Source organism: Mastomys coucha, unplaced genomic scaffold (assembly GCF_008632895.1).
Source record: "Mastomys coucha isolate ucsf_1 unplaced genomic scaffold, UCSF_Mcou_1 pScaffold12, whole genome shotgun sequence".
Taxonomy (NCBI): domain Eukaryota; kingdom Metazoa; phylum Chordata; class Mammalia; order Rodentia; family Muridae; genus Mastomys; species Mastomys coucha.
In genome coordinates this window covers 85305922-85323118 of record NW_022196894.1, presented here as the reverse complement: position 1 = coordinate 85323118, position 17197 = coordinate 85305922, and the positions used below count along the sequence as shown (strand labels likewise).

General features: G+C 38.4%; 1 protein-coding gene across 7 annotated transcripts in view; it reads left to right on the top strand.

The window, feature by feature from the left end:
- Window positions 1–17197, top strand: part of Grik1 (glutamate ionotropic receptor kainate type subunit 1) — a 402690-nt gene that overhangs the window by 381974 nt on the left and 3519 nt on the right. For 4 of the 7 annotated variants that reach the window (XM_031364336.1, XM_031364335.1, XM_031364332.1 and 1 more), the window contains one exon: window positions 2932–3182. In XM_031364336.1, coding sequence (XP_031220196.1) covers window positions 2932–3182 — 251 coding nt within the window. Of the gene's footprint in view, window positions 1–2931; window positions 3183–4407; window positions 7836–17197 lie in introns of those variants that run through there. The other 3 variants (XM_031364337.1, XM_031364338.1, XM_031364333.1) reach the window with 2 other exon arrangements.

Here is a 17197-nt window from a genome sequence, read left to right as displayed (position 1 = left end):
GTATCTTCTTGAGTAGCAGCTAGATTTTCTTAATTCAGCCATCTTTAAACTAGAAACTATTTCATTCTATCTTCTACCATACAACCCCATTTGATCGCTTTACCATCCCTCTATGTCACCAAGTTTCCTGTGTGGTAGAAATGATAGAAAACAGGAATGTGTATCACTCTGAGAGCAGCTGCATGAGCACATAAGAATGTTAATTTGTATTCCTTTCAAAGAGTGGAATATTTAGGGGCTGGGAATTCAGCTAGTGACAGTGCTTGCTGACCAAGTGTAAGGCCCTGCTTAAGGTTTGGTCCTTAACTCAGAGTTTCTGACAGTGTGGAGGTGGTGTGAGGCAGGAATCATGGGAGCTGGTCCTTTCTGCAGCTCTGCTGAATGAATACAGCATATTAGGGCTTGCTTTCTGCCCTCCTGTGAATGAGGCTGCCTCTGTGATGAGTCTGTCTACATTCATGTATCATGATACCCATAACATGGAGAGACATGCACAGATTCATTCCGTCTCTCTTTCTCCGACTTTACCTATAACAAATGCTGATGTTAAAGAGCCTCCATCTCCCCTTCCCTCTCCTTCTCCTCCTTCCTGTAGAAATACACTCCAGGAGTTTTTCATAGCGGTGATAAACCTGTCATGCCTTTAAAGCAAAAACAATGAGGGAATAATTGGAACAGATGGTGGGCTTCAGAGCAAACTCATCCATGGGGAATACAGCTGCTGGAAACGTTTCAGAAATGCTTCTTTTATGATGAATTGATTCTTTAAGAAAGATCAGTTGCTATTCAGAAAGATCCATGTGCACAGACAAACTTTTTTTTTTTCATATGATTTGCAAGAAGTCACTTCTGATGTCAGAACACTTAACCAGTAACAAAGGCTGAAGCTAAAAGATATTCAGATGTGAAAAGATCTCCACCATGTCTGGTCTTGCCCTGAGTCCCCAGAGACTCTGAAGTCTCTCCCATAATAGAAGATTGGCAAAGTTGGCCCAGTCACAAGCTAAAATTGAAAACTGCTGCTTAGAGACTCTCAGGACAGACGCTCTAGAAGTGTGCCTCCCAAGGGGTTTAAAATAAAGCTTCATGAGAATGGGAGCAGTTAAGATTTAAACAGGTTACTGGAAGGCTGGAAATTACCTTCCTTAGAGACCAGCATTAAGCAGAGATTGGATCTCCATCTGTCTGTAATGTGTTAGGTTTTGTGCAGCCTGAAGGCAGGAGGAGAGTGGCAGCAAGCATTTATTGAGGGCCCACTGTGTATATCACTATGACTACTGTGCAGCCATGACTGGGAGTACTGCTCTCATGCTCATCAGAGCATTTCCATGTACCTTAAAGCAATGTACTTCAGGTTCTCTCATTTGCTTGCACACTCTAGGGATATTAATGCTGCTAATTTTGCCTCTACCCATTGTTCTGGGAAAGTTTAAGCAAAGAGCTGATATCTTTTGTTTTCAAAATCCATTTTCTCACCCAAAACTCTGTACTCAGTATTGGCGAGCTATAATCTCCCTCCTGATGCATTTCACACTCCTTTCTAAGGTAGATTTTGTGTGTTCACAATTTTTTAAGTCTTAGGAAGAAATAAATGAAAGATGACAGAAGATCAGACTTGAGCTTATTGCATTTAAGCTATGACATGGGACATAAGTCATCTGTGAGGGTGGGAAGGGAGCTGCGAGTGCTTTCATCGAACAGTACTGAGATATAAGGAATAAGAAGAGCTGACTGGTGCTGGGCTCTTCATCATACCTTCAGATTTTAATTTCCTTTAAGCCATTTTAACAAATGGTCCTGACTTTTTATTCCTAACATTTTGCCTTTTTTGAGACCTGACTTTTCAATTTGCCTCCAGCAGGAATGGCTTTAGATTTTGTGTGCAAAGGGAGCTTCCTGCTACTGAGGACAAGAAATTCTATTTAAAAAAAATGCTGTCCTCCTGAGTAAAGGAATCTTGTTTTATCTCTTTTCTGTTGATTAACATATGAATTCAGAACTAAGAAACTGTGTCCATATATACTCATTGGCGCTTTCCAAACCTTCATAATAGCCATGGTATTACCGGAAGACAGACCATAAACATGACCAAGTTCTTGCTAACAGAACATTACAGCCACTCAGAATTATCCAAAACATACTTTACCTTAATTGGTACAGGAATCACTATGGATGAGCCACTGTAAACATCTGAAATCTTTTAATATCTTGCACAGAAAAATTCCTTGCTTGCCATGACTCAGTCTCGGTTAAAAGAGAGGATGGGCTTCATGCAGTGACCAACGCCTTTTCCCTGTGGCATCCCCATCAGTGACCCTAGCATCCAAACGCCTTTTCTCTGTGGCATCCCCATCAGTGACCCTAGCATCCAAATGCCTTTTCTCTGTGGCATCCCTATCACGACTGCCTTGAAAGTGTTTCCTTATTACTGTGTATTTAGGAAAAGACAGCAAGCAGAGCATGTTGGGGAGATTTATGACACAAGAGTAGAAATATCATCCATCACTTTAGCTCCCCTTGGCCAGAGAAGTGATGTAGTTGAACTCTAATGGAGATAGGGAACCAGAAGAAAGAATGGCCAAACTCAGTCAAGATAAGAGATCACCAAGAGGCCAGAAAAAAAAAATAGAATCTAGAAAATAAATCCCTTGACATGTGAAAACATTGGTGAAGAACTCAGCCAAAACAGAAATGTCATAGAACTCCTTCTTAATGTTTATTTAGAATGAGGAACCTCTGCATGGCACCTCCCCCTTTTCTTATTAATTAGAGCCTTCAAGATAGAAGAGTGGGTGTTCCTCGCTTTGGCTACTAGATTTGTTTAGCAGAGCTTCACAACAACTCTGCAGTACTTATCACTAAGATAGGGAAATGTCTTGATAGCTTCTTATCTCTCTGGTGATCAATATCCAAATCACCCCCAACTTACAGGCTCCCCTTACCGGGATAAAATTACAATTGCCATTCTTCAACTACAAGAAGAAGGGAAGCTTCATATGATGAAAGAGAAATGGTGGAGAGGAAATGGCTGCCCTGAAGAAGACAGTAAAGAAGCCAGTGCTCTGGGAGTGGAAAATATTGGGGGCATCTTCATTGTTCTGGCCGCGGGACTCGTTCTTTCTGTGTTTGTAGCCATTGGAGAATTTTTATACAAATCACGGAAGAACAATGACATTGAGCAGGTGAGTTATCTCTTTCTAAGACAGGGTAGTTTTAACTTTGAATTTGCTGTCTTAAGTTTGAGAATGTTAAGGATACTTTCCCTGTTTGTAACAGTCTATTGAATTAGATGCCCAGAAGAGCCATTTCTGAGTTAGAGCAAAGAGCATTGAATCCCTGCCAGGTGCTGCAGGCTCTGCAGCTCTATCATTTATTAATGAGAAGAAGGAAGAGTCTTGGATACCAAATCCAATTAGCACTACTTGGAATGACAGTGCAGAAATTCCAAACGCAGTTGATTTCTTCAACAGTTATTTGCTCTTTTAAGATAGAAACTATAGAAAGAGCAAGAGACGCATAATCAAAAAATGACAGAAGGCACAAAAGAACTGTCACCAGCCCTTCAGTGTACATTCTAAGCTCAGGTCCTCTTGCAAAACAATCTCTATAAAAAATACAAAGCAGTATTTTTAAACTGGTCATTTACTTACATTGAGATATAATATATGGAAAGATAATTTATGTAACTTTTGCTATGAATATGATAAACAACACAACATGAAAATAAAGTGTATTTGAGACTTAATTTTTTTAAAATTGCATCTAGGATGATGAAGCCATTTTACCTAGGTGTTCACTCCTGGAACTCAGATGCTTTGGGGGAAAACCAACAATTGACTGAGATTTAAGATAATTCCCTTCTAAAATAAACAATATACAGAGCTCCAGGTCATTGTAGTATATTAACCCACTAGTCTAATTTAAAATAGAATCTCAAAGCTAAGCGCAATTACCTCTATTACCAATATCATGAAACTCTTAATAATTTTCAACATAAGGCTCCATGTGTTCATTTTGCACAGAGTCCTGCAAATTGTGTGGCTGGCTTTGATTAATAACCAGATATTAGAGTCACTTTCTTTATGTGCAGACTATATTGAGTACCCAACCCTAAGATGATTCATTCTAATCTTGCTTCTCTATGGAAGCCCGCCCCAGAGTTACAATTGTAAGATGGCTGTCTTTAATTAGTAGGTAGAATGGACTGGCCTGCTTTAACTCTCAATTCGCTCTTGATGTGTCTTGTTTTATGCTACTTATTTGAAAAATAAAAGCTTGTATATATTATGCTTTTGATGTGCTGCTTCATAACTGCTAGCTTCATTTGATTTAAGTTTCATTTAAACATTCATTCTTGCTTTTTATTTATTCACTTTCTTTATTTTTTCCATTTCTTTTGCATGCAAGGCTTTTTGTTTCTTTTATGGACTGCAGTGTAAACAAACCCATCCGACCAACTCCACTTCCGGGACTACTTTATCTACAGATGTAGAGTGTGGCAAATTATTACGAGAGGAAAAGGGGATTCGGACACAGTCCTCAGTCCATACTGTGTAACTGAATTTTTTAAGTGTTTCCAGTAGAATTGTTTGTAATGGGTATTGTTTGTGCCTGCATCTATTAAATTGAAATAGCCAGTCCACCCTTTTCCTTATATTAGCAAAATGTACAGACACTACTCCAGGCTTTCAGATCAGGCGGCTGGAACATATGTGTAATATATACTGATGCAGGGTTTTATAAGGGGAATATAGAGTCCTGGATGAATGTATATATAGAAAACTATCCTTTCCAAAACTGTCATCTTGTGCTTTCTTTATGCATTAAAAATAAATGACATTTTCTTCATAAGCAAAAATTTAGACACATATGGGCAACGCAAGGGAAATTGCTAGTTCAGTACATTCTATTTTTCTTTATGAACTTTCCTCTCTTCTTTCCCTCTCCCTGTCTCATGTGTTCTTTAGACCTACATGTTTCAAAATTTTTATACCCAGGTCTTTTCAACAAATATGCTGATAACTCTATAATATTGTTAATTTTTAATAAATTGGCCCCAAGATTTTAAATGCATTATTTACCCAAAACCTCAAAGGAATCTTGGCTCTTAAAGATTCAGAAACCATCACTGAAAGAGTAATGGTTGAACTTGAATTCAAAGGGGGATGACCTAACCTGAGCCTCTCTTGAGATGTGGAGCACAGTTAAAAATGATTTCTGGACAGAAACTCGGCAACATCAGACTTTCAAAGAGCAGATAGCAGTCGTGTGTAGGTGTAGAGCCACTGAGAACCTGATTAGTTTCAAGCCATGTACTATTTCCTGGAAGAGCCAAGCAGAGTCCAAAACTACAAACCAATTCATGACATCTTCCATTTGCTGCTCACCCGCACTCACCCTGTGCAATGATGACATAAAGCTACTGCACTTTCTTCCCACTCGCCTAAGAGAGACGAGTTCTTCTTGAAGCCATCATTTCTGAGCCTTGCCAAGTTCACACTCATTTCCCCGGATTCATCATCATTATTAATAAATTCTAAGTGTGACATGGAGACGGGCAAGGTGGAGAAAATAAATACCAGAGACAATTTCCATACATATTAGCCACAGATCTCTGCAGATTTATTTTCTACCTGCATTCAAAGTGAATAATCCCCACACCACCTCAGTATGGTGACACAGAAAGCCAATGGCATGCTTGATTTGGTGTGACAGAGAGTGTCTGCTGTTTGTACTGAGTTCATTTCCCCTTGGCAAAGAGGAGGGGAATTGAGCTGCCTCTCTTTCCTTTCAATATGGGATCAGTTGGTCTTTGCTCTCTGTCAGACTTCCTCTTGACTTATCAAGTCATCCCCTAGAATACACTCCAGAGAGAAGGAGGTTTTTGGCATCTGGAAATCATGCTGCATGACCTTCTTGCTTAGCTTCAAATGGGTTCTAGGATCTTAGTCACAGCTCCTTCCAATCAACTTTATATTTCCTCAGTAAAGCATGATCAGAACATTTGACTCCTACACTGATTGCTTTTCAGCCTTGTTCTTTAAATAAATTAGCTCTTATGAAAATACCTAAAAATTATATTACTATTTATTTACTGTCATTAAAGTGGGGAAAGGCTGCTGTGTGTCTCTAATCAGAATTCACATTTTCAGGATCAATAGAATCAGATCACTGGGCAGGATAAAGGCTACACTAGCCTTAGTTTCATGACTTATTGATTCAGCAGACAGAATCCACAAGGTGCTTAAGTTTATGTCCCAAAATCTGTTTAATACACCAAAGTGGCTATAAAATTTTCTGAGTAACTGATGATACAGAAAACTCAAACTGGCAATAACTAGCAAAATTCACCTTCCTGCATAGACCATTCTTAAGTTTGATTCAGAGATGAGTAAAGAAGCAATTTCCTTCCAACGTTAACATTAGGAGGGCTTGGGATATAGCTTATTTGGAGAATGCTACCCTTGCTCACTTGAGGCTTGTACGGTGTTTCCTAGCCCCAGCTATGCATAAAACCATCTATGGTGACACAAGACTATAATCCCAACACTCAAGAGGCAAAAGCAGGAGGATTAGAAAATCAGGATCAACTACATATTGAATTTAAGATAAGCCTGGGCTACAAGACACTTGTCTCAAAATTTTTTAGATAAATAAATGAATGGCATTTTGGAATTTTAGACTGTATGCTATCTAATTCTGACATTTACATGGTATTTTATAGTTTTCAAAATGTTTACACATACAACATATTTGATCCTTTCAGTGAGCTTAATTCAGCTTTATTATCAGAAATAATGGATATTAGAATCCAGAACCTTGAGTCATGACAATACAGCTAAAAGAGAATTTTATAAGCTAACCAAACTCAATTTCAAGCATAGCCACGTGTGGCATCACTGTGTGGAATCACTGCATTTCAGTTGCTAAATGTTTTCCAGCTTCAGTTTTCTAATGTCTAACACTAGATCACCTTCTAGAACACAAGGTTGCTTTGAAGAAGTATTTTTCAAAATAAGTGCCACTGGCAAGCACTTAATGAAGTTTTATGGCTAAATAACTCAGAGGGAATCAAACTCAACATTCCCTTACCATTTTGTAGTTTAGTATATTCAATATGGTGTCAAGGATGGAGAATTTCCAACCTATTCAGTATCTCTCAAGCCCTTAGGTCATAGTGTCTTTTCTATAAAGCAACTGGCAAGACCTGTGTCCCCATATGATACATGAGAACTAAATGAAATCACATCATCTCATAGAACATAAAACTATTTTAGTCTTGATAATAAATACTCATCAACAAATACGGCACCCTATAGAAAAATTAAATATTTCTCTCTGGTCACATGAGCAGTCAGAAAGTGATAAACCAACCCAGATTTAGAAAATAGTATCATAAATATAAATATTCAAACACTGTCCAATTTTCCCTGAGCACGTGTTAAAAATGAATGGCAAAGTCACTACACTCAAGGAAAGGGCTTGCAGCAGAAAGATCTGAGGATTTATACAAGTAGCTTTGGGCAGTCTCTCCAGACAGTAAACTCTAGTGTGAAGTTAGGTCAAGGCAATTGCAGTCATTTGAGACATTCAGTAGTTTCTAGTAGTCAAGTAGAGTCATGACTCAATAATCTAACCAGTACTTTAAATATGAAGTTGGATCTCAATTAATCATTGCTTTATATGAACTGACTCAAACCAAAAATGGAGCTACTAATTCTAAGTGACAGATGACAGGTAGATAGATAGATAGATAGATAGATAGATAGATAGTAGATGGATAGATAGATGGTAGATAGATGATAGATTAGATAGATGGATAGATAGACAGACAGACAGACAGACAAACAGACAGACAGAGAGGCATATTTGACATCTGATATACAATGGACCATTTATGTAGAGACTCCAAGAAAAAATTGTGTATCTTTCAGACAGAAACTTCATGATATTGATAATCTCAACATGAATTGGTAAAACATATCTATCCTTACTCAAAATGATTAAGTAAGTAGTTTGATGTTCCCTTGGGCCTTTGTAGATTTTCTTTTACTTCTTTTGTCCAAACTTCTAACAACCAGTTCTTGATGCCATAGCAATAACTGCTGAGACCACATTGACCTCTACAGGGTCCATTGCATTTCAAGTGAAATTTAGAACAAAAACCATCAGACCATATTTGCATCATTAGTTCAGAGAATTTAGTGTAAATTCCAATCATCTAGAGGAGTGATTTGCAGTTCTTACACTCAAGCTCCATATGCTCACTTGGTGGACACAGCCAGGAATTGGCGTGTTTCATCAAGCCTGAAAATGAATATTTAAAATTCATTGTATACATTAGTTTCCATTAAAGTTACCTTGGATGTATTAATTCTCTACAAAATCATGTCATGCACATGAGTCTTGAACTACCTTGAATGCTAAAGATTATTTGATAGTTTTTTCTTACATAAATTTATTTCGAAAGAACCCTGAGTACAGCTGCTTTACTTTAAAGCACTTGGCAAACATAGGCTTTTATAAAAACAACTACCTTGAACATAGCAGTTTTGTTAAGTTAGACAGTAAGCATCAATTTTTATAACACAGTAGCAGGTTATGAGTTATATTTTTAAAATACTGCTTAAAGTCAAGCAGAGAGGCAGAAAGGTATTAAAAGATTGAACAAAGGTATCAATAATAATAATGTTATATTAATTTGTTTCTTCATAAGCCTGTCAGTTACCTAATTCAAAGAAGAAAAATAATAAAGCTTCATGTTATAACTTTGCTGTTTTAGATTAAAATTACAAATTGAATTTTAACATTTTTTTTTCAGCAAAACTACATAAACAATATGAAAATTGGCTAAATTCATATGATTATAAACGTATTCAAAAAATCATTTTCAAAAATCTTCACTGTATTTGACAAGCTTTATGTAATATTTTTTATGAGCCATAATGCAATACCACAGTGAATTCCAATTAATTTCCAAGCATGTGGTGTTTTTACTACAAGGTCCGTTTACTAGTAAGCCTGAATGTGGCAAAGCAAAGGGAAAGAACGCATTTTTCCTGGACTGCTTTCTGTACACCTCGTTGGTACAAAAGGCAACAGAAATTGATCCTCTGCAGAGAGTAAAGGCCTCCTGCTTGCTGCCGACATTGGAGCTCACCTGCAGGAACTCTCACTAGGCTTCACCATCTGTGGGTTGTTCAGATGCAGAAGAATTAAAATCATTTCGGCTTTCAAAATTCCTTCCATGGAGACTGGCAATATGGGCAAGAAGGTTCCTTCTTAAACTGTCAAAGGATTTCTATTTACAAGTGTTAGAGCATGCTGGGAAGAGCAAGCCAAGCCTGCAGTTGTACAGCTACATGCTTTCACACCTTGCCAAACTTGAACTTCATTGACATAAGGCTGAATCCAACTGATGCCTAAACTACCTAACAATGGCCATGGTCCTCACAATGTGTACCCAGCACAACTACTAATGAAAAGCTGAGAGATTGAGTGGCATTACCATAGTTTCTGCAACAATTATACAGTTTAATAAACTTAGCTGAAATTGCCTTTCTTCCCAATTTTCCAATTGAATGACATTTTCAAATTTAAAATAGCTGAATGTAAAATAATTAGCTTCTAAACAGAAGGCTTCCACAATCTGATCTCCGAGTGGTTTACAACCACTAAGAAACTAAGAAACTACTGTCCACAAGGAGTCTGCCAGAGTCTGATACCTTTCCATGCACTTACACCAAGTATCTGCAGCTCCATTGTTTCCTCTTTGGTCTCATTAACCAAACAATGAATGAAGCATTGGAGCTTCATTAACAAATGAAGCAGGAGCCTGTTGTTTTCATATTGGTGGAAAAACTGCCTTTTCATAGAAATACAAACACTATTATCACAGAAATGAGGAGACATTTAGTATTCATCTATGAATCCCTTCTTCCATATATAAATAATGCCATCTTATAAACCCAAATCTAAATATCCTGTGTGACCCAATAGAATTAAAAGTCTTGAGAATTAAAACAGTTCAGTTCCCCATAGTGCTGCTTAATGGCCATGTGACTCTGACCAAATGAATTTGCTTTTCTCAAAGCAAAGTTCCCTCAACTTTAGGCAGATAAAATTTGAGGCTACCATCTCACCAAAAGTCATTTTTAAATATCCTAGAAAAATGGAAAGGAAATATCATATCAAAAGTAGAATGGAAATAAAATCCTTTTTGTGTGTTTTAAGATGACTCTATATGTCTGTTGAACACATTACACTTTTAGGATGACAAGAAGGATTACATTGCCCTGCCAGTACTTCAGTGAAAGGCCTTTGGACAGAGAAAAGGATCCAGTCAGACAACACAGCATCAAGAGTGAGGGGATGCTCACATAATCAAATATATGCAAATTGTCCCAAACAGTAATACTGCAGAAGTGGTGAACCTATATATTAAATCAACACACACACACACACACACACACACACACACACAGAGAGAGAGAGAGAGAGAGAGAGAGAGAGAGAGAGAGAGAGACATGGACAGACAGACAGACAGAGAGCAACAAGGAGGCATGTACATAGACAGTTTTCGGAAGCACACCATTGACTGACTGCATACAAACTGGTAAAGGAGAAACAGCTAGGACATGCTATGTGGTAGGACCCAAGTTTGAAAGTAGAACCCAAGAATGCTGGGAAAGAGACAAAAGGGATAGCCTACATTTATTTTCCATCACCTTGCCTTCCCCATATTTGCTTTATCAAGCTAGAGAGCAGTCAACCTTTCAGCATTTGAGAACCGAGTTGAGTTCAAATTCATAACCCAGCAGGGCTCTGGGGGATGCATGACTCTTAACTTCAGAATCCAGATATAGAATAAATCAACTGTCTTAATTCAAGTAGTTTATAAGTAGCAGCAATTCAAATTTAGATGTTGAAGGAATAGAGACAATATTGTTTTCCTATCTTATTTTGCTCCCCTTCCTCAATTTTTCACCACTGGAAGAAAAAATTAGTCAGGGGAAACTACAAATGCTTAGAAGCTACTGGAATCTCTAAAGACCATTCCAGAGTCTACTCCCAACTCAAGACAGGGCAGAAAAATGGAAATCTCAGAGAGGCCTTAGGGAATGGTGAAAAGAAATACCTTTATTGTCTTCACTAAGGAGAGTCTAGGAAGTAGTAGGATTTGTAGAGAAATCTTCCGTCTGACTGTCTCTAGAATGGCAGAACACCAGTATATAGCTAGCGTGTCTGACTGTCTCTAGAATGGCAGAACACCAGTATATAGCTAGCGTGTCTGACTGTCTCTAGAACGGCAGAACACCAGGATATAGCTAGCGTGTCTGACTGTCTCTAGAATGGCAGAACACCAGGATATAGCTAATGAGCCTATGGGGGAGCTTCAAAAAGATTTTCTCAAAGTCACAACAGAGACAATATCCAAAAAACCCATGCCCTCCTTCGGGGGAAAAATAAAGGCCTATTGGAGAGTTTACAGAATCATAACAGACTGTTAGAGGTTAGATGAAAAGACCCATAGCACATTAAGAGACCATTAGAACCACGGGTGTCTCAGATGAATTAGCTGAGATACAGCAATGTCCACGGAGTAGTAGATGTCACACCAGTGAAAGCCAAAGAGCCAGGAAGTGAAGAGTTAGAGAAAACCCAGTGAAGGAGTTAGAGAAAGGACCAATGGAGCTGAGGGGTTTGCAGCCCCTTAGGATGAACAACTATGAATTAACTAGTACCCTCAGAGCTCCCAGGCTCTCAACCACCAACCAAGGACTGCACATGGAGGGGTCTTATTGTCTGGCAGCATGTGTATAGTAGAGGATTGCAATTTGATCATCAATAGGAGGAGAAGAGCTCGGCCCTGTGAAAGTTCTGTGCCCCAGTGTAGGGGAATGCCAGGGCTAATAAGTGGGAGAGGGTGGGGTGGCAGGCATGGGGAGGGGGGAGGCAACAGGGGTTTGTTCTTGTTGTTTTTGTTTGTTTCTTTGTTTTTTGAAGGGGAAACTGGGAATGGAGAAATTTACATGTAAATAAAGAAAATATCTAATAAGAAAAAAAAACCTTTTTAACATGTTATTTTAAAGCTCAAGAAAATGCATGTCCACCACAGTGGATACAAGTTGGTGCTTCCAAATGGAAGATACCATGAAGAAGCATTCCAAGCAATTAAAACCCTACCCCTGGGCCAACGGTAGAGCTAGCCATTCCATGGAGGAGGAAAAGGCTTTTGGAAATGTATTTTCATGGCCCTACCTCATTTATGAAAAGCTTTGAAAAAAAACAATAAAAATAGAACAGGCCCTCATGAAAGATTCCCTATGAGATCATATCAGGCAGTGCTGAAAGCCAGAGAGAATCAAAAGCATTGAGGAACGAGCTATCCTGGCATCGGACAGTAACTCCACAGACAAGAAAGTGAGTGGCTTATGCTAGAATGAAAGTGCAGATCTCTGCGAGGAGAGTTGCTGACCTTTGCAAAGTCTGTATGACACCCATCCCTCTGCAGAAAATGTCTTTACCTCCAGTGACAGGGCTGAAGTAGGTTATTGTGCATCCTTCGCTCTCTGCTCATCAGCAGCTCTTGTCTCTTTTCTGGAGCAAGAAAAATTCCATGTGCCCTAATGTGTCCTTCAGAGCCTGTGGACATTTGACTCAAGCATGGTGGAGAGGGAAAAGTAGGGGGGCTGCTTCGCAGTCACTCCTCTTGTCCCGTGGCTGAACTGTACTCCTTGAAGCAGATATACAATGGTACCTTCATGAACCATTCCTTGTTCTACCTGTGTGCTGCATCATTAAAGCTCAAGGCTGGGTCTCTAAGGTCAAATGTGCCATTCAGATAATTTGTTTTGGTCTCCCTTTTTCACAAAAACACGACTATTGTAACAATCATTCAAAGCCTACAGGATCTTCTAACAGTTGCACAAAATGTAGTTAAGAATGTAAAGATCCAAATCTTCTCTCTGGAGATTTAGCATTCCTACCTCTAGGACAATTCTTACAAAAGTTCTCGTTACAGCTTTAAAAGTGGGAGGGAAATGGTCAAAATTCAGAAATATGAGTAAAGAACACATGAATGAAATATGAGTAAAGAACGCATGAATTAATATCAAAACGCTGAATTGCTTCAGCACTAACCTCAAGTCTGAAAGGCTCCCACAAAATCATCCATAGTGCTAAGGCAGAGTGAATTTACATGTACTCATTTACCTGAGTTCATAACCCTGGTGGGCTAACCGATATGAGTAATTTCTTTAAAACTTCAAATTCTGGACTGGAGCAATGGCTCAGGTGTTAAGAGAATTGACTGCTCTTCCAAAGGTCCTGAATTCAAATCCCACAACCACATGGTGGCTCACAACCATCCGTAATGAGATCTGATGACCTCTTCTGGAATGTCTGAAGACAGCTACAGTGCACTTACATCTAATAAATAAATAAATCTAAAAAAAGAAAAGAAAAAACTTCAAATTCTATTTGGATTCAGTATGCTATCCTACAATGTATTTATTATGATAGAAAAATATATTACCCATGTCAACCTTTAAATAAAGATAAACCAGAAAGAAGGTCATTGTGCCTCTCAGGTTGTCAGGCAGTCCTGCATACTCTCAAGTTCCTTTTTTACAGTTTGATAGCCTGGACAGAAAAACTGAAAATGTTCGGGAATGCATTCCTGCAGATGGAGAACTTTCCATCTCCGATCTGAGAGGGCAATGATCCTGGTTCCAGTTCCTAAAAAAGGAGAAGAGTATAAAAAAGGTGAAAAGAGAGGACTTAGAGGTGACAAATTGTGATGTTATAGGAACAGGAAAGACATGCTGGTTATGTATACATGCCAGGAAAAGAAAAGGCCAGAGCTTTACATTAATTACCTATGAGGGGCCAGTTCAAAGCAGCATCAAAGAAATGATCTGGACAAAGAAGATACCTAGGTTCAGAGATAGGATAAAGGCTGGTAGCCAAGCTGTGAAATGACTTCTCAGGACCTACATCTCCTCTACCCCAGGATTTTCAGTATGGATGAGCATCAGTTTCCTCACTAGTTCTCAGGTATAGCTAATATATTACCTCTGTTCTGGAAACTAAGAATATGATCAACATTCAGCCTTTTGATGCACGGACAGATGATTGAAAGATAATCCACAGGTTCTGAATGAACTCAGAAAAATAATGTCAAGGCAAATGGTATCCAAATTATTATGAAACACAAGAAGCTTATGTAGCTACTACTACAAGACCATGCATAACTACTACAAGAATGGCCCTCATATGCCTTCCTTTATTATGTTTTGGGGGAAAAGAGGATCAACTTTGTTCTCAGTCTCAGATCAGTAGTCCTGTGACAGAATAAAGCCTTGGTACAAGTAGGTGACCATTCTTCTGAAAGCCTTGTGTAGGACATGTATACTCAGGTTTGTTCTAGTCCGGTTCTTTTATAGGTTTCTCTGTCTTTAAGCCCACACAATATTGAACATTCTAGGTTTGCTGACCAATAGACTGCAAGATAAAAGCCAATGCTAAGATTGTGAATGTTTGGAATTTCTTATTTTAAAAGAAAATTCATTGAGACTTAGACTCTATGGAGCAAGGCACTGATGTAACCACACCATGACAAAGCTACTACTATGAACAATAACCCCCTCGTTTCCTGGGAATGTACTTTTCTTATATCTCAAATTTTACTGAAAATGGTATTTCCAAAAAAATTGAAATCATAGTTTGCTTTTAAAAGCCTACAAATACAGTGAATGATTTTAAATTTCTAAAATAACATCACTAACATCTTTCATTTCATGTTTACCATGAAAATTTATCAAGAATGTCAGTGTTGCAGAGCACTCCATATATAAGAATTAATAGAAAAAACTATCTCAGCATAAAGAGTTACTGTGTTACTGGCTGGGCTTCTTATACTACTGGCTATAGCTCCTTTCAGAAGCTGTTGGGGAGAAATCACAAAATTGGGAGCATCAAAAGAGTTTTCCTAAATATTTTTCTAAATGCACAAATAAAATAAAATATGTAAATGTGTAGGTGCTAAGTTTATAAAAAGTCAAGCTGACATTAACAATCTGTGTCAATTGATTACCAGTATGAAGTCTATCAGAGAAAACCTAGGTCCTAAAATACTGTAAATTCATGTAACATTCTAATACAGAACTTTTCTTGACACTTTGAGGGGAAAAATCTCTTCTGGAACATTTTTTGTTTTAGATTTTTCTACTATAGTTTATTTAAGAAGCCAAAGAACATAATTGCTTTTTTAAAAAAATATTTATGTCATACAGTACTGTGTATTGAACCTAGAGTTCATGCTAGTACTACACAATGATGTACAGCCAGAGCACTAACATTCATCCCTCCCAGGACAACATCCATAGTAAGACAATTAAAGGTATAGGGAAAGATTGCAGAACTTTCATTCAAACTCACATTAGCAGCATGAAATCAAACAACCGGGGCTAAGCTAAAGAAGGCACCATGAAGTCAGTAACTAAAAGGGAAAGAGAAACCAGAAGGCAGGATGGGGCATATGAGAGAAGGGCTCAGATCAGGTGAAGCAAGGAAAAGAAATGTACTTGGGAAAGCAAAATCCCCAAGCATGCCGTTCTCCCTTCAGCTCAAGATGAATTGTCTATTTGGGTCTCAGCTAGAATAATGTGTTGCTCAGTTCCCTTTCCTCTAATAGAGAAATTTTACACACACACACACACACACACACACACACACACACATCTCACTTTGTCTTTGAACACTGAAAAGAACAGTACACACAACAAGTTCATTTACGAGTGAGTTTTCCTACAGCCTTCCCACCATTGAAATCTGTCATAGTGTGGTCTTAAATGGCAAGCGGCTGTACTTGGCATTCACTCCTGTCCAATGTCTAAGCACTAATTCTTCCTCCAATACAGTTTTCACACTGTTTTTTCACACATAAGCACTGAGATATGTTATGAGCTAGAAAAGGATGGTGATCATGAGTATTGTAACTTTCTGGTTTAAATATGCACAGGATCTAGTTTAACTGAAACGCGCTCTAAACAATGGAAAGGAATTGTTGCATAGAAGGGCAGACAACAGCTTGACTCAAAGAAGCATCCACATTTTCATTGTCTCCTCTCTAAAACATGAAATAGTTAGTGACTGCCATAGTTGAAGTATCTTTACTGCAGTGATAGAATGGTATGGTAACAAACCTATTTACAATGTGGCTGGCATTACATTATTCTCTCTTTCTCTCTTTCTCTCTTTCTCTCTCTCTCTCTCTCTCTCTTTCTCTCTGTCACACACACACACACACACACACACACACACACCACACACACCTGCTCACTGAATTTTCATGATAACTCCAGGAAAAAGGCTCTGCTATAGTGCCATTTTCTAAACAAAGAAATTGAGTTTAAAAAGAAGATATCTTCCCAGTGTAAGTAAGCTACTAAGTTTCAACTCCAGCATTCTGATGTGAATGGCCAATTCCAAACTGTAAGTCGTTGCCGTGTAGATATGTTAGAAATGCGAGCACCATTGACCAGCAATAAACAAGCCTACAGTCAGAAGTACAGCAGCATCTCTACTCCAAAGAGCAGGGGAGGACAAACAACTGCTAGGAGTCTCTGTCTGCAATCACACTGTCACTAAGGAAAGGTAGTTAATTGAATGCTTAGTACTTTCTGTCAAAAGTAGCATCTAGAAATTTTTTTTCCTCTTTCCAAATGCACTTTATTATAGCCAGAAGCAAACCAGAATCCCACATGTCCTAATGCAGTTACCCAAAATATAAGCCACAAGCTGTGTTCTCGCAACCTATGTGACTTCCTGAGGATTTAGTTGTTGCTCCAGAAACAATGAAAAGTGTCAATGGTGGTTCCTACCTTACCCTGCAGTCATGGGGAGGCTGTTAAGTCAACATCGGTCACTTGCAGGAGCCAAGCCCCAGTAGCATCTAGAAATTTAAACCATCACTTTAAATATCAATGTGTTCATGGCTCAATGAATAGGATGGGATTCCTAAAGATTCCAAACCCAAATTTGCGTACTGAACCTTTGAATCATGTAGAAGTCACAAATACTGTTTATCTAATACATCATGTCCCTCCTTTTAATGATTATCCTGACATCAGAAATGCCCAGTGCCAAAAGGAAGGAAGGAAGGAAGGAAGGAAGGAAGGAAGGAAGGAAGTGA